At 45.3% G+C, this 17,232-nt stretch overlaps 1 protein-coding gene across 4 annotated transcripts in view; it reads right to left on the reverse strand.

Annotated features, from left to right (window-relative positions):
• Window positions 1-17,232, reverse strand: part of EPS8L2 (EPS8 signaling adaptor L2) — a 114,574-nt gene that overhangs the window by 20,763 nt on the left and 76,579 nt on the right. For all 4 annotated transcript variants that reach the window (XM_006124878.5, XM_006124875.5, XM_006124877.5 and 1 more), the window contains 6 exons: window positions 16,970-17,119; window positions 14,451-14,530; window positions 12,703-12,848; window positions 6,418-6,497; window positions 5,740-5,866; window positions 5,277-5,365 (listed from right to left, as the gene is read on the reverse strand). In XM_006124878.5, coding sequence (XP_006124940.3) covers window positions 5,277-5,365; window positions 5,740-5,866; window positions 6,418-6,497; window positions 12,703-12,848; window positions 14,451-14,530; window positions 16,970-17,119 — 672 coding nt within the window. The remainder of the gene's footprint in view (window positions 1-5,276; window positions 5,366-5,739; window positions 5,867-6,417; window positions 6,498-12,702; window positions 12,849-14,450; window positions 14,531-16,969; window positions 17,120-17,232) is intronic.

The following is a 17,232-nucleotide window of genomic DNA, read 5'->3' on the forward strand; positions in this document are numbered from 1 at the left end:
TCTATAAACAAAGAGCTTCTCTAAGCCATGCCAGTATAGTTAAAGTGGTATACACCCCCAGCATGGACAAAGTTTTACTGGCATAAAGGCGTTTTTATATCAGTATAACTATCCCCAGATGGGAAGAGGAATAAGCTATATCAGCTTAAGGCAGCTGTGACTGATATCTCTTTGAGGGATCTTATTGAATTACAATAGATTTGAAATCCATTGTATCATACCATTTATATCTGGATGTGGAATTGTATGCAACTTCTCTGGGAGGCAGACATGGCCAGTATAAACTCTGAGAAGTGTTATGAGCGTCCAAGGACTATTTTAAACAATGTGTCAGACAAGAAGGCAACAAAGTTGGACAAACAAAGTTAGGTTGGTTTCCCAGGAATCACTTAGAAGGAGGTGAATGAAAATTCCCACTTCCAGACTTACCCTTTCAAGCTAGTCCCTGAGGAAAGAGAGTCATTATCTGAGGTTATGTTTACACTTCAGCACTATTTTGGTATACTGGAGATATCCTGAAATAGCTATTCCACGTGTTTTGAGCACACCTGTTATTTTAAAATATAACAGGCCCGCTATTCCGACGTCCTTGTAAGCCTTATTCCACAAGGAGTAAGGAATGTTTCAGAATAGCACTTTATTTCAAAATAAGTGCTGCGTAGACAGTGCCAGATTTCAAAATAAGCTCTTTCAAAATTGACTCAAAACAAGCTCAAATTGCATAGCTTATTTTGAGCTATGGGTGCAGTGTAGACGCGCTCTGACTGATTAGTTATTCACAGGTTCTGAAGATCAAAGATTTGCGCTATGTACAGGAAAGGCAAACCTGTGCATATGTGTATTTTTCTGTTATGAACTTGTAGCCACAGGAAAAACTCCTATGTGGAGTTTGAAAGACGACCTGCCAAAGCCTTTGCTGGAATTGGAGGAGATCTCTGGTAAGTTTATTAGCATATACATAGCTTTGTATTGTTTATGATATGTTTTCTCTGTAATGCTTTCACCTCAAGACTAAATGGGCTTGCTTAGAAAGAGCTGTGTCATAGTGTACAACTGTGGGAAACAAGTGTTTATTGCCTCCAAGAATAAAGCAAAGTACAGATGCAAGCTCTCATTAGCAGTCTGACTTGCTTGGGGAATTCACAGTCTAGGTATTCACCCTGTCAGAAGGGTGAGAGACACTAGATGACTGAAGAGCTCAGATCCTGGGGGCATGAGAGGGTGTCTTGGGTGGGACACGTGGATAAGATAAGCAGAGTTGTCCTGATGTGACAGCACCTTTATGCTGGTATAACTACAGCCATCCTGTGAGTTGTACCATCGGAGCCGTCCCTTGGATACGGTGTATCGGGGTGACTGCTCTGGCCCCCATGTGTTGGGGAGCCCCCGACAGCCGGTGTGATTGGCCAGTGCGGTCATTTCTGGAAGATGAATCTGTCATTTCTGGCCCAACTGCTAATGCAGAGTGGGGTCCCCAAGCCAGCTGTGGCTGATATGTCCTGGGCCCCACTCATCTCCAGGGATGGCCCTGTGTACTGGCATAGCTATTCTGTTGGTTTTTTTTAATCACATTGATAACATAATTATCCCATACAAAAGCGGAGAGTAAACCATGGCTTTATGGATTTATGCTGAGGCCATAAGTGATGAGTTACATGGATCCATGATGCCCCAGCGTCCTGGCCTGGGGCCAGGCTCCACCAAAATTTGCCACCAGCCTGCACTCCCTGTCCCCTGCAAGCCCTGCAGCCCCTGCTGCCTTGTGCACTGTCCAGCATGTCCCACAGCTCCGCCAGAGCCGGCACCCTCTCCCCCGACCCCTCTGTCCAGACCCCAAACTCACTCCCAAGCCTGCACCCAGGACCTCCACCCCCCCACTCCAAGCCACAATCAGCACCCAGACTCCATCCCAGAGCCTAGCTCCCCTGGAGTCCCACTCCTCACCTCTCCTGCTCTGAAACTCCCTCCCAGAGGTGGTGGTAGGGAGTTTGAATGGGGGAGGGCTGCAAGCTCTGGACATTCTGGGCACCACCAAAATATCTGCAAAACTGCTGCTCTTGGCTGAGGCAAGAGCTATTTAAAAGGAAATTTAGATCAATGCTCTGGCGTCTCTACATATACACTTCAAACTTTCATATGGCCAGGTGTGAATGTATTAATAACGTGCCCACCCTCCAATTATAGCATGCAACAGCTGTGTTTTATCTAGGACAAAGTTCTAAAGTCACCATATTAACTTTCCAAAGAGACTGGTTGTAAATCTTCCACTAAAATATGTTTTTCAACAGAAAAAGGCTTTCCATTAAATGGACTTTATTTTGCCAAAAAAACACCACATTTATCAAAACAGAAAGTTTGATTAAAAATGAAGTGTGGCTAACATGACTCTCCCTCCCCCCTTTTTTTAGATGGGAACAAATATTTTATGGGAAAACCCTCTCGCAGCCAGCTCTAGTCTAATGTTGTTGGTTTTATATTAATTATTTGTACTGCAGTCACACGAAGACATACTACCCCTCTGTGCTAAGCACTGTAGAAATGTCTAACAGCTGCCTCTGGCCCAAAAGAGTTTACATTCTAACTGGAACATCTCTGTGCTTCTGGTATTATTTTTCCTCCAGTGAGGCAACATTGTGTCTTTCAGAGTCCAAAAGAAAAGCTGTGTGTGCGCAAATAGTGATTCTTCTCTGAAGAGTCAGGAAAAAAGAGCAATGGAAAAGACAAGGTCCCCCACAGAACTGGTGCAGGACCGTTCCTGACAATATCCTCCAGTCCAGAGACCACTTTTTAAAATGACTCAGGAGATGGTACTTCTATCACTTTCCCTTTGGTAATCATTTCCCAGTCCCACAGAACTTGTAGTCTGGCCCCGAGGGTTTCCAGGTGTCTGGTATTAACTTGGACAGTCTGGTATTTTCGCCTCCTGTCCAGTAAAAAAAATCCAGAAAATACTGAACACCTAAAATGTCTGGTATTTTCTGATTTTTTTTCCCTGACAGGAGGTGAAACTACCAGACACCTGGCAACCCTACCACACTCAGAAACTGGGCCCCCAGATCCCTCCCAGGCCCCCCCTTCAGCTCCCACCCCCTAATCCTTCCTCCTCCCCACTTACCTGGTTCTGCGCACACACAGTAAGAAAACAAAATGGCCACCAGCCCAAAAAAAAACCCCAAAGGCTTTAAAGGGGCCATGCTGGTTGAGTGGTTTTTTTTTTTTTTTTTTGCTTTGCTTTGCTTAATAACTGTCGGGTCTTTTTTTCTTGATCAACAGCTTTGGTCTTGTTCCCCCTTTTTTTCCTCAATGGTGTTTTTTTTGGGGGGGGGGGCAGAGGGTGTTCGATATTTTTGGTTAAACCATCTGGCAAACCTAACTATTCAGCCTACATTTTGCTTCATGTAATTACACCCCATTTTTCCTAACCTGAGTCCTCACCTTCTGTAGCCCAGAATCAGGAGGTTTAGAGCTACCTTTGCTCTTCCCCTGCCTACAAGATTAGGCCACAAAGTGGGAGAGGAATTCTGCCTCAGCTGACCCTGTCTCTTCTGTCACCATCCTTCCCCAGCCCCTGCTGGCTGAGGGAATAAGAAAGGACTGGGGGTCAATCTAGCCATGTCAACTAAAGACTCCTGCATTTTTTGGTGAATCCTTGGCCACCTATTTATGGCAGTTTTTAAAGACACTTGCTGCTCTGAATGCACAATGTGAGCTTTGTGGTGGGGTTCATAATCTGGCCTTTGGAGATAGTTATCCTATAAGAGTTTGCCTGCCCCAGGTCTCTTCCCTGTGAGTAACAATCACAAGGCAGAAGAATGGTGGAGTTTGCTGGTGTTGCCAGCTCTGACACCATGGTGGGGGAATGTGCATTATTATTCAGTTGCAGTAGAAATGTCTGAAGTTGGTCTGCTTGTTTCCCAAGACTTGTTTACAGTCTGTGGTTTCTCTGCAGATAACTTCCTTAAAACTAGTCTTGTTAAATCTGCTGCTTTTGGGCAAGCTTGGTCAGAGAGCTATGACTTGACAGAATTAACTCAAACAGAGCCATCACGCTGCTTTTTTAATGTGTTTAATGAAACAGAATCAAGAGTATTTGGTCCATCTTCATGCTTGGTAGTACAGTACTTTGCTCTACTATTTTTAACAGGGCAGAAGAGAAATGGAAAGTAAGAGTTAAAGCTTTTTTGGGGGGGAAGGGAAACAAAACAGAAGCATGGGTGTGCTCAGTTATCTATGGACTTCACATGGGCAAGTATTTTAGGAGCTTATACAAAGCAATGCTATATGTAAAGTGTCCGATGTGAATCATTTTAAAGCACAATGGTTCTTTTTTTTCCGATTTACAATCTCTTTTCTTTTCTGCCCCCTATCTAAACAGAGAAGTAAAAAGATTGCAGAACTGGTCAGATTTGTAAAGGCAGCAAGTGGAAGTATATGTGCAAGAATACTGACGTGTGCACAAAGGAGTATCTAGATGTCTAATAGCCTACTTGCATGCACAGCTATGATAATGCTGCTCACACAGGTGGAGGCCTGTAAATAGGTGCAGATGCTTGAGGGCTGGATTAAAAACTCATTTAAACTGTTGTGATCTCCACCCTTCATTTAATATAGCTCTGAAAGACAACTGTACTGTCCTGCCACAAGTAAGGATGTGCATGTGTGGATGGAGAAGCAAGACAGAGACCGCAACCTACCAAGCAGCACGTAGCTGGGAAAAACAGAGAGAGCACCATGGGGGGAAGGGATAGGCACATGCCAAAAGTTTGGTGCTGTGAGCAAGGACACAGTCTTCTATTCTTTGTCGCTTCCTGTTTTCTGGGAATCAGACTTTGTATGTTCTTTTTAATAAACATGAGTGCCTCAAAGTTTCCAGACTCCATCCTTCAGTTCTCCTCCCTACCAGAACTACCTTCAAGGCTGAACTTTGAGTAGAACCTTGGGTCAAAAACAGTAACAATATTTTTGCACCTGGACTGTCCATCTTTTTACCTTGTAAAAACCTGCCTCTAGAAATGGTTCATAAAAGCCTTAACCAGCATTTTGTCAACAAGTGACTGTGATGTAGTCATCTAGAATATATCCCACCCAACCCATGCGGTAAAATAAGCAGGAGGAAATAAAGCAGGGTGCTTCAGCATTATTTTATGATGGTTTTGAGAGCTCACAGTTGTTTTCCAATGTACCTGCATAAGTGTTGTGTTCTGTAGGTGTACAGCACGGGCATACAGCACTCTTCGTGCAGCACCGAAAATGAACAAAAAACATTTGTGTCTTACCAGGAGATTGAGAGCCAGCTTGATTTTCTGGAAGCAGTCAATGAACTCGGCCTCCGTTGGCGGTTTTGCTCTAAGAGTCAGCATCCCCTCTGAAAAGAGGTTGGGAAGAAAAATTATTTGAGCACAGCATGCTCATACATTTCCAAACAAATTAAAGTCATGGGGTTTAATTCCAAGGGGATGCTAGGCTCACTGGATTTCAGGAGCCCTGGCAGTGCAGCACATACATGAACATGGTTTCTCCATGCTGCAACCTTTGCTGTGCTCTGGGAATGGGTTCCCCAGAAGCAGGGCTTGCTAAGCTGCAGGCATAATGATGTAGTATGTATTGATATGTCCTTGAACCTGAACTCGAAGGTTTCAGGGTGACATCAATTTGTGGCTGCTTTGATTCCCCGGCAAATCATTAACTCCGCTCTATTGTTTACCCACTTGCGTATTGTACTGGTTGATGGGACTGTACCTGCAGGTGCTTTCTTCTTGCTCTTCTTCCCTTTCTTCCGTTGGTTCAGCTGTTTGAATGCCTCTGCCGCTTTCTGAAGCCGGGCCACAAACACCTCAATGTCGTCCAGGGTGCAATTCAGGATTTGCTGTGAATGGAGCAAAGAGACAAAAATGCTGAGCCCAAGACACAAGAGCATCAAACTTAGGTGTCCAAGTTCTGAAGCATAACTTCCACCAGAGCCTCAGTCCCAGGGCTTAGGGATCACTTCCTTGCAGTCGAGACATGAAATACAGTGGAACTGAGCTTTTTCCAACAGAATGATTTCCAGGCAGAGAATTCTGTTTAGGCTTTTCTGCTGCACCCATTTGTGCCCATCTGTGAATGGGATTGCATGGAACTGGAAACAATAAACTTCATGAATAGCATCTCTGGACTTAACCAGGGCACTCCTTTTCCATAAGAAGTTAGTACCTAACTCTATGAAAAGTCCCATTGAAATTAGAGCTACTCAGGGAGTAAGGCAACTACAAATGGCACAATCTATGCATCGTCTTCCCTCTTGCTCATCTCTTCTGGAGGGAGAAGGAGCTTGGTGCCAGTTTTAAACGATTACATTGCACCTAGTTTGTCCATGAATTGTTCCCTTTCTGCCCATGTCTCTTTGCCTGTTACGGATGCCTAGCTCCAGCTACCCACCGTTTCTTTTTCAATCTTCTGTGCTAAGATCGCTCGGGATTCTTCATGCTCCTGGGAGCTGGAGCTACGTCGTTCGAATTCTGCCAAGGAAGCAAATAGGTAGCTGTTCACAATCACAAGGATGAAATCAGGGGTGCCCTCCCAACAGCTAATAAAGGCATCATGCTCCTTAAGATAGGTTACAACAATCTGTGAGAATGCAGAGAACATTCAGCTAGGAGGAGATTAACGTTGCTAATTAAACCCTTCAGAGTTGTAACACCTGCTGCAATGCCTGTTACAGGCGCGGCCCATGAGCCTAGGCGAGCTAGGCAGCTGCTTAGGGTGCTGCTGGCCTGGGCGCCCGATGATAACATCACGGGGCACCCCGTGATGATGTCACGGCCATTGATGGCCGTGCAGGCAGGGGCGCCGATTGCACCACCCCGCCTAGGGCACCAGCTGCTACAGCCAGCCTCAGGCTGTTCCTGCGCTGTGTATTGATTTGTTGTCAGCTTACAAATGCAAATAGAGCAGGAATCCCTATAAAGGACACCCAGTTAGTGATTAGCTTCTGTAAACAATGTACAGTGCCAGATCCTCAGCTGTAGCTTCATTGACTTCAGTGGTGCTAGGCTGACCTTCTGGAGCTCTGACTTGCAGTCTATTGACACCTCTAAGCAGTACAACCTGAGACCATCAGATACACTGCTAGGTCAGGGTTGACAGAAATACACATACATGCCATCTATCAGCAGAAGCTTCTACTGTCACATGGGCAAAAGATCAAAAATACATGGTCAGGCTGAAGAAAAGCAAATAAAAGACACAAATCAATGCAAAAGCTAGTCCCAGTGTCCCTGGATTTCTCCTTGACTGATACATTATACATGCTTGAACAAAGATCAGAGGAGCTGTGTGCAAATGTGTATGTGCTCTCTCAAAATGTAATTCTATTTAATTTGCATACGCTCAGCCTGGAGTAAATAAAAACAAGGCTTTCAAATGATGGACTGGTCAATGGCAAATCAATATTTCAGAATATGCAGTTTCTGGGTCGGCTTTTTGTTAGAAGAATAATGGCTACGTTTTCAGGTAAGTGCTGCAGGAGCTCAGACAGTGCACCAGAATATACAATTTGGGAATGTTGGGAGATTGTTTGGCAAAGAACCACAAAAATTGCTTGCATATCTTTCCTAATTGAGGGGATTAAGTGACTAGTTTGGACAGATGTTCTAGAGAAAGCACTGAACTACATGTTAATGAGGAAAAGACACAGGACTTGTCTACACTAATCTCTGTCACCCCCATCAATCTATGCTACACAACTTCAGCAGGTAAGGTCGGAGGGGGCTACTCTCCTGTCGACTCCGACTGCTTTTCTCATCTTGGTGGAGTACTGGAGTCAATAGGAGAGCACTTGGAGCTTGATTTATTGTGTCTAAGCAGACACGATAAATCAACCACCAATGGATTGATCACTGCAGCATCAGTCCACCACATTGTGGAGACAAAGCCTAAGTAAGGATCTACATTCAAAGTATTGTGCTATCCCATTTTATCTGGACACAGTCTGTAAATGTAAATAGTAACAGCCCTGTTGATGTAGTTAACAGATTAGAGAATTTCATAAAGCATTTGAAGCATACTAGGAAGAGCAGAGTTAAGGGTGTGTTGGTCTGGCCCATTTTATGATGATGATGTAGAAGTGTTGCCTATAAAAATACAAGAAACTTAACTCTTAAAATGCATAATGGATTTCAGATCCAAATAATCAACAACAATGTTGAGGGGAGACCTATTACCTATTAGACCCAGTATTGTCTAATGGTCTACGACACTGTCTTTGGGTGGATAGACTGGCAGACCTGTTCAAGTGTGACTGTCTTGCCCTCTGCTGGCCATAGCCTATGTTGCATAAAATCCTAATTACAGCTGTTGAAGATCCTGCTGCAGTTGAGAGGCCAGAGCTTGGCTTTTTGGAGAAGGAGCACAGTTTTGTCCTCCTCTATGAACATGACATACATTTGACTACTGTGTGGGTACAGCTAGTGACTGTAATCCAGATAGCCATGGAATGGTCCCAGTCTGACCACATGGAAACATGAAAGTATAGGTAGGCTGGGAGAGTGCAGACACAGCTGTGCTTGTAGCTGGAGAGGAAATACCAAGCTTCTTAATGTGAGCTGTGTGAGAAAAATAAGAAAGGAAGCAATGTATGGAACCAGAGATAAAATACCACAAAGTGCCCTTCAGAGCCTATTAATGGGACTTGGTACATCATGAATATTAGATGGGGGGAGAAGGAAAAACCAGTTTCATGCCAACTACACGATGAATGGCAGAAAAATTTTCCTTGGCATTTTATGAAGTCCCATTGAAAGAGACTGTCCCAGAAGAAGTCAGATGCCCACATATTCCAAAGTCTTCTCTCTCTGGCCAATGTTGACTATTTAGGACGGTGGGCCATGCCTGTTTGTGCATGGTGGTCAGCCAGGAAGCATGTTGGCCAGTTTGTAATGAGTTCCTGATCTGTACAGTTTCAGGCCCCATTGATGTCACTGATCTCTACATGAACAGACCGCTGCCCACACTGACTTAATCCACCTGCACAGGGCTCATTGCAAGACTGATATCTGCACAACGGGCTATTCATCCAGTCCCATAGTGGAGGATTACACCTGGAGAAGCGAAGGGGACATAACTGGGAGGAGTCACATTACCAGGATGAAGTCAGCTAGATGAGAAATGTTGCATAATAAAAGATTATGTGTTGGGTATATCACTGTGCTCTCTGGAATGGAAGATGGATCAGATTGGGTGATTGGAAGGGTGAATGGCAACCTCTGTTTAAGCTATACCTTGGATGGTATTTTCTGGTCGTGTGCTGCTTGGTTTCTATGGAACAGCAACATCAAGCCATGTGAATTGTCAGCTCCAGCTTGCTCATACGTATAAGATCTTGATTTGTGAATGCTAAGCAGAGTGCTCTCTGTGATGATAGCATTGCTGTGCAAATGAAAATGTAACAGCATCGTGATGGAGACGTACTGCTCATGGGGGCCATATTTGTAAGGTCTATGTTTTTGTGCATATGCTGAGGCACCAGTACCAACTAAATCATCCAAGAGTGTAACTTGCCTGTTTGGTTCTGAGAGAGCAGGTAAACATAGATCATGATCACTTAGTATCACTGAAACAGAAGCTGGAAAAGACCTATTGCATTACCATCTAATGGAGATAGTATTGATTTCTTGTTCCGTCTGCTCTATTTAAATTGTAAAGATCTCTGGGGCAGGTACTGTCTCTAGGCCTTGTCTACACTAAAAGGAAGATCACTGCTGTGATCAGGGCTGGCCTTACCATGAGGCGAGCTGAGGCGGCCGCCTCAGGTGCCAGACTGTGGGGGGGTGGGGGCACCACTAGGACCCAGAGTGTAGAAAATTGTTTCTGCTGCTGGTGCATATATATTCTCTCTGCTCTAGATACACAGAGATGGTGGAGTTCTGTGCTGGAGGAAGAAGGGCACAAGAGACATAACAGGCAGGCAGGAGAAAAGGTGGCATGGGGGGCGTCATTTGAGCTCCCATCCTCAGGTGCCAAAATATTGTGTGCTGGCCCTGGCTGTGATCCAGAGTTCAATTTAGCGAGTCTAGTTGAGACTTGTCAAATCAAGCTCAGAGGGTGCCCCCACTGGCATCTGGTACAGCCAGTCCCCGAGTTACGAATGGTCGATTTATGACCGTTTGCATTTATGGACAAACCTCCCATTAAGTGGTCGTAAAAGCGGTCCCTAAGTTACGAACGCGACCTGTGCTTACGAACCCATGCTTACGACCGGCTGTACTCCTCTTTTTGTGAGGATGAAGGGGAGTAGATAGGAGTGTTTGTTCCCATTGGCCTCCCTCTCTGGGAATGCCACCATGGTTGGCTTAAGATAAGCCAACTCCAGCTATATATTTTACGTAGCTGGAGTTGCATACCTTAAGCCGAACTGCTGGTCTAGTGTAGGCCTGGCCTCAGAGACTGTTTATACAACATCTGCCACAATGAGACGCTGATATTGATTGGAGCTGCTAGGTGCTGCAATAATGCAAATAATAAACATTATTTTCCTTTATGTCCTGGAAATGTTTCTGAATCCAGGAACTAGATACACTAAATCCAGTATATATTGAGTGCACATCAAAATGCTTAAAATATCACATTTCTATCTTCTGTCAAGCTGCATATTATTTTCACTAGCAAAGCTGATTCTAAAATAGTGTTTCTCTACAAAGAAGCTGTTTGTCCTTTACTACCCATGCTTAGGAAAGACTATTTCCTCTCCTTGGGATCTTGATAAATTGGACTGAATTCAGCAAGATGAAATTCAATAAAGACAAGTGAAAAGTAGTACATTTAGGAAGAAAACTCAAATACTCAGCTACAAAATGGGGGATAACTGGCCAAGTACCCTTGAAGAAAGGATCTGAGGGTTATAGTGGGTTACAGACTGAATATGAATCAACAATGTGATGCAATTGTGAAAATGGCAAATATTTTGGGATGTCTGAAAAGGAGTGTCACATATAAGACATGGGAGGTAATTGTCCTGCTTTACTTGTTATGTCCCATTTTGGACAACACAAAATTGGTATCTATACCTGCATCTACAAAAATGATCCGTGGATATCCACATCTGCAAATGCAGATACTCACGGATATAAAGCAGATATCTGTGGATTTGCACAGTTCTAGATGCACAATCAGTATCCACAAAAAGGAGCTGTGGATATACATTTATTTGCAGGGCTCTATAAATTGGACAACAACAAAGATGATAAAAGATTTGGAAAATCTGAGGAATGGTTAAAAATAAAGGGTATATTTAGTCTTGAGAAAAGAAACCTGGGGTGAGGGCTGTTATAAAGAGAACTGTGATCAATTGTTCTCCATGTCCTCTAAAAGTGGGGTATGAAGTAATTGGCTTAGTCTGCAGCAAGGGGGTAGGCTAGGTACTAGGAAAAGCTTTCTCACTCTAAGGATAGCTAATCACTGGAATAGGCTTTCAAGCGAGGTTGTAGAATTCCTGTCACTGGGGTTTTTAAGAAGTGGTTGGACGAGGTTTACCCAGTTCTGTCTCAGCACATGGGGAGATGGACTGTCGGACTTCAAGGTCCTTTCTAGCCCTACATTTCTATGATTCCATGTATTTGGAGTTTCTCATTGTTGCTTCGTTACATTAGCCTTTCTTAAGTCTAGCAAAAGAGCAGGTAGAATGCTAACCTTATAGGCTATGTCTACACTACCAGGTTATTTTGAAATAAGTTATTTTGAAATAATTCCCCAAATAACTATTTAAAAATAAGTTTATTCCTCTTCACAAGCAAGAATTATTATTTCGAAATAGAAGGTTTGGTAGTGTGGATGCTCGCCTTGTTATTTCAAAATGAGTGGAGTTAGTTTGAAATAATTCCTGAGTGTAGACATGCCCTATAGTGTTGGCAACTCATGTGGTCAAAATAAAGGTGCATAAAATATATTGGCCATTTTTTCTTGCCAAATCTTTTTCAAAGAAAGAAATTGGGAACTTCTTTCTGGGAGGAAAAATAAATGCCTTTCTGATCAAAGTGAAACAAAATATTAGGACTATTGAAGGAAGCGTGCTCTGGTGTTAAGGCTCAAACCGAGAGGTGGGCATCTTGCAGCCCAACGGGGTTTATTTGTAGCCCACAAGACATTTGTATTTACTGTTGCCCATGCGCCAGATTTCCAGATTCCTCTAGTTTCCGTCCATGAAGTTTTTTTTCTTTCCTACCAGTATTACTAAAGTGACACACGCAAAGCAAGGGCACATGAAAGGAGGTGCGTGCTGATTGAACACAATATTGACTGTGAGAGCCGGGTGCTCCCTCTGCATCCAATCAAAGCGCTGCTATGGTTCAATCAGCACACCCCACAAATTCTAGGTACACAAGCACAGTTAGCTAGAGTTGCCTTAAAAAACAAAGGCCCCCATTGTGTTTTGTTGAGCGAAAAAAAAAGGCCCTGTCACGGCTCTGTCTCTTTAAGAAGGGTTCTTCATGGAACCCTTGCTTTCACTTTGCGGAACCCTGGGGTTCCACGGCACGCCAATTGAGAACATTGATCTACAGTAACCACTTTGCATCACTGTGAAGTGATATTTGCTTTCTTGTGTTATGATGCTGTCGGAGCTAAAATGGATTCAGGGCAGTTCTAGAAGTCCAGGAAGGGAGTCAGCTTGTGTCACTGTTTGCATCAGTCATACACCCCAATTACACAGCCACAGAAGGTCTCCAGTACCTGGTTCGTTGTGCTGTGGAGGGGGTGCCACCCTGTTCCTGCTGTTCATCGGCGAGCCTCGCGTCTCATGCTGAATAGGGATAGGAGCGGGCCCTTGAGGCGGCGGGAGTATAGATTGTCGTTGCTTTATTTTCTCTTGGTTTATTCTGCAGGAGAAAGAACCCATAAGCAATTCATCCTACCACCAATAGCAGCCTTTCCTGTTCGCCGGAGCAGGGAAAGGAAACTCAATCTGTGCTATTTTATTTAAGCTAAAATTCACTCTTGTGCAATGTCACACCCCTGGATAGTCCATCAGCAGTGAGGATCACACCTAATATGTCTGGATCTTGAACCTCTACCGCTTGAGCTAAAAGACCCCACTCCTTCATTCTCATTTATGGCCCAGCCACTATTAGAGGGAGACACAGCACCTCCCTGAATGGGTGTGAGTCAATCTGGCCTTCTGCATCAGATGTATGCAGCTCTTTCATTTCATTTACTAGGGCTTCCATGGTGTGAGAAATGCTAACCAATCTGGTGTAAAGCACTTTGCTGGCACCTGTGCTACTCTTCACATCTCCTCCCATTTTAATTAGCATTTGGAGTTTGCAATATAACAATGTCTTAAAAGAACCCATTGCCATGTGCATTTGTGGTACATTTCTATAAGTAAAAGAACATTGGATGTTAACTGATTACATTGAATTCCCTCCTGTTTGAGCTATAGGGGCCGTGCTGTCAGTATAGGCTGACTGATATTGGTGTGGGGGGCAGTTGGCTGGTGTCCCGATGCAGCAGAATAATTTGATGTTAGGTGGGATTCCTCGTGTGGAGCAGAGAATGAACTAGAGCCCCCTACTGTGTCACAGCAGCAAGAATGTCACTCGTGAGTCACCAAAGGGTATTGCTCTGAGAGTTACCAAATGGGATTTGAATGGAACCTCTGAGGAGCCTCTTTATTTGGCACTGGGGGAGGCCACATCTGGAGTATTGCATCCAATTCTGGGCCCCCCCCCCCCCACTATGGAAAAGTTGTGGACTCATTGGAGAGAGTCCAATGGAGGTGACAAAAATGCTTTGGGGGTTGAAGCACATGACCTATGAGGACAGGCTGTGGGATTTGGGCTTGTTTAGTCTGCAGAAGAGAAGAGTGAGGGGGGATTTGATAGCAGCCTTCTACTACTTGAAGGGAGGTTCCAAAGAGAATGGAGAGAGGCTGTTCTCAGTGGTGACAGATGAACTGTGAGTGAGAAATAAGGACGGAATTCAGATTAGCTGTAAATTTCCAATGGAATTGAATCAGCTTGCCTAGCCTTTTACCTGTATTGTCCTACCCTTTTAATTATAGATGGGCCTAAAGCAGAGCATCTAATTCAAAGCCCTTTGCGAGTGTGTTTTTTTTTTTTTAATGGCCGTGTGTGTGTGTGTGTGTGTGTGTGTGTGTGTGTGTGTTAAACCTGAATTGCTGGATTTGAACCGCCCATTTTAGTCTCGTTTCTGGGTTAGATCCCAACCAGAAGGGAGCCTGTTTTCCCCACTCTCATTCAGACATGGATAAAATCTCCCAAGGATAGTGGGCAAGATTTCACGGCCAATTCCAACTCTGATTTGGCCTTACCCCTAACCTCACATCCCTGTCTCTGGACGCACACGGACTCAGGGTGGGCCTGTCTGTCTTTGTGTTCTGTTTTCTATGTCGTCAACGGGAGCAAGGGGCATTTGTTTCCTCCATGCACTTTGGGAACCTATCCACCTGTGGCACTTACTTGAGCGTCTGCGGCCGTATCTTCTTGCCCTGCTTGTGATCGGCGAGAGCACTTTCGATGTCCTCGTGGACCATCTCCGCCTCAAACACAAAACAGTGATCTCATGAAGGCTTTGCTTGAATGAACTGGGCAAATCACTGGCTGTGTACTCATTACATTGCACTACAAGTGAGCTCATCACTTAGCAGTTTGTGTAGTATTCCCCTTGCCTCTCTCTGTGTAGGATGCTGGTGTAGGCGAAAGGAGCTTGTCCTCACATATATTTACATATTGAATATTGACATAATCAATATTTAAATATGCAAATAGAATGTTGCCGGTCCACCAAAAGTTTGTGAATGGGTTTGCCGGTCCTTGGTATCAAAAAGTTTGGGAACTGGTACATTAGGCCACTGGAGGATTCATGCCACCGCCCTACCTTCAGGGGTAGCCTTATCTCTTATACACCCACACCTCCTGCCCTGAGCCCCTCATTTACCCAACCCAGACTCCTGCACCCCCACATTCCCAGCCCCCTGCCATAACACTCTTGAACCCCCCCCCCACACTCCTGCACTGTGCCTTGAGTCCATCATACACCCCATTTTCCTGCCCTGAGCCCCTCATACACCTCAATCCAGACTCCTGCAGCCCCACATCCCCAGCCCCTTGCCATAAGACTGCCAGAAGACAGGCTGAATGCATGCATGAAGCTGGATTTGACCAGTTGTGATGTAAACTTGAAAGAAATGTGCGAAAAGATGCAGCAGCAAAAGTGCCATTAAATAAAATCTGTGAATACAATGTTTCATTTACCATCATGTCAGTTATCAATAATATTAAGTTGTATATTTTCAAGCATGCAAATGAGCATTCTTATATGGCTCTTTGTTGACCACTTGTTCTGATTTCATGTAGTTTGGCTCTTTGGTTTGAAAAGGTTGCTGACCCCGTCCTAGGATTTCAGCCACTGGTGTGGGTGCAAACCCCTAGGGGTTTGTCTACACAGCAGAGTTATTTCAGAATAATGCCCATTATTCTGAAATAACATTATGCTCTGTCTACACAAGAAGCCTGTTATTTCAAAATGAATTTGAAATAACGGGCTTCTTGTTCCGAATTCCTGTAAGCAGTATTCCTGTAAGAAAGTAAGCAGAATAGCGATAAATTTTGAAATAAGCTATGCAATTTGCGTAGCTCAAATTGCGTAGCTTATTTTGAGGTACGTGTTGCTGTGTAGACGCACCCTAGAGTAGTTATGTACTTCCTCTGGTGAATTGCCCTTTGGTCTGGAAGTGGGATATAAATCGCGTTGCCAGGGAGTAAACTGAGTTTACGCTGAAGGCGCTGCTGCTGCTCGCTGGCAGCTGCAGTCTTGGTAAGGCTGAATTCTCAGTGTAGCTAAGGAGAGAGCTTTCTGGCAGCTCTCCTGACAGTGTGCCTGATGACAAAGCCACCGAGCTGCCTACTGGCTCTCTGGAAGAGAAAGGAGGATTGCGGGGCCAGAATGGACAGGAATGCAGGGAACCCCCCCCCAGTTTTACTATCCCAGAGGTATGGTCATAATTCTCTTGAGGTCCAGTTGACTTGAATGGGACTACACCACTTAGCACCACTGTGACTCTGAAGGGGGGCTCCAGTAGCAGTAACTGGCGTTACCATTAACGCCAGCAGAATGCTCACCAGTCCTGCCAGCTAACAGGAGCACTGGGAAGAACTGCTGCTGTAATTCGTACACTGGTGAAATGTTGCTGGTCCTAGCCCAGTGGTTTTCAAACTTTTTTTCTCCTGACCCAGTTGAAGAAAATTGTTGATGCCCACAAGCCAACATAATGTGACTAGAGTGGGGGCTCTCGGGTGGGGCAGAGGATGAGACCTTTGGGGTATAGGAGGGGGCTCTGGTTTTGGGTGGGTGTCAGGGCAGTGGGAGGACTGAGTGGCTCTTGGTCAGCGGTGCAGCAGGGGTGCTAAGTTAGATTCCTGTCTCTCTTGGGACTGCAGACCATGCTGCACCCTAGAAGCAGGTTCCCAGGCAATGGGTGTGCGGAGCTAGTGCTCAGGGCAGGGTGAGTGTGCGGGGCTCTTCTCTCCACCTAGGAGCTGGGCCTGTTGCCAGCCACTTCTAGGGTGCAACGCAGTCTGTGGTGTCAGGAAGCTGCCTTAGCTCCCCCACTGGTCACCTGATCCCCCTTCAGCAACGAGACCCAGTGCCCGACTTCCACCACCCAGAACTGGATCGTGACCTGAAGTTTGAAAACCATATTAGACAGGGTAGAGTGGAAGGCAACGTCCTACGCAAACTGCTTTCGCATGGCACTAATCACCGCTTTGCACCCCTTCTTGAAGCCAGCCCAGGAGATGTGTGTGCAGATTGTGCGTCAATGCAGCCAGTCTGCATTCGCTCCTCCTGCACGTGGTGGCTTGCACATTCATTTGCACACACAGTTCTGGGTGGGGTTTTTCCCCTCTTGACAAGCCGAAGCAGCTGGAAGGTTTGACCCTCTAGCCCCTCTCCCCTCTCGCTTTCCCTCCCTGCTCACCTCCACCTCGTCGCAGTTGAAGAAGTGAATGTCGGGCTTGTGCTGCTCGCTGTCCTGGCACACCAGCAGGAGGACGGAGGAGTAGCGCATCTGATTCAGCACGGTTTGGCAGTGCTGGACTGTGGGCAGGGGAAAGTCCTCCAGCTCCTCCTGCAACACAACGGGGAGCAAGTTGCACAAACAGGAGTGGTGCTGAACTAACATCGGGCTGGCCCCTACAATGCCTCATGCAGGGAGGAGGAGACCTCCCCGGGCAGGTGCAG

Source organism: Pelodiscus sinensis, chromosome 5 (assembly GCF_052426305.1).
Source record: "Pelodiscus sinensis isolate ZL-2025 chromosome 5, ASM5242630v1, whole genome shotgun sequence".
Lineage (NCBI taxonomy): Eukaryota > Metazoa > Chordata > Testudines > Trionychidae > Pelodiscus > Pelodiscus sinensis.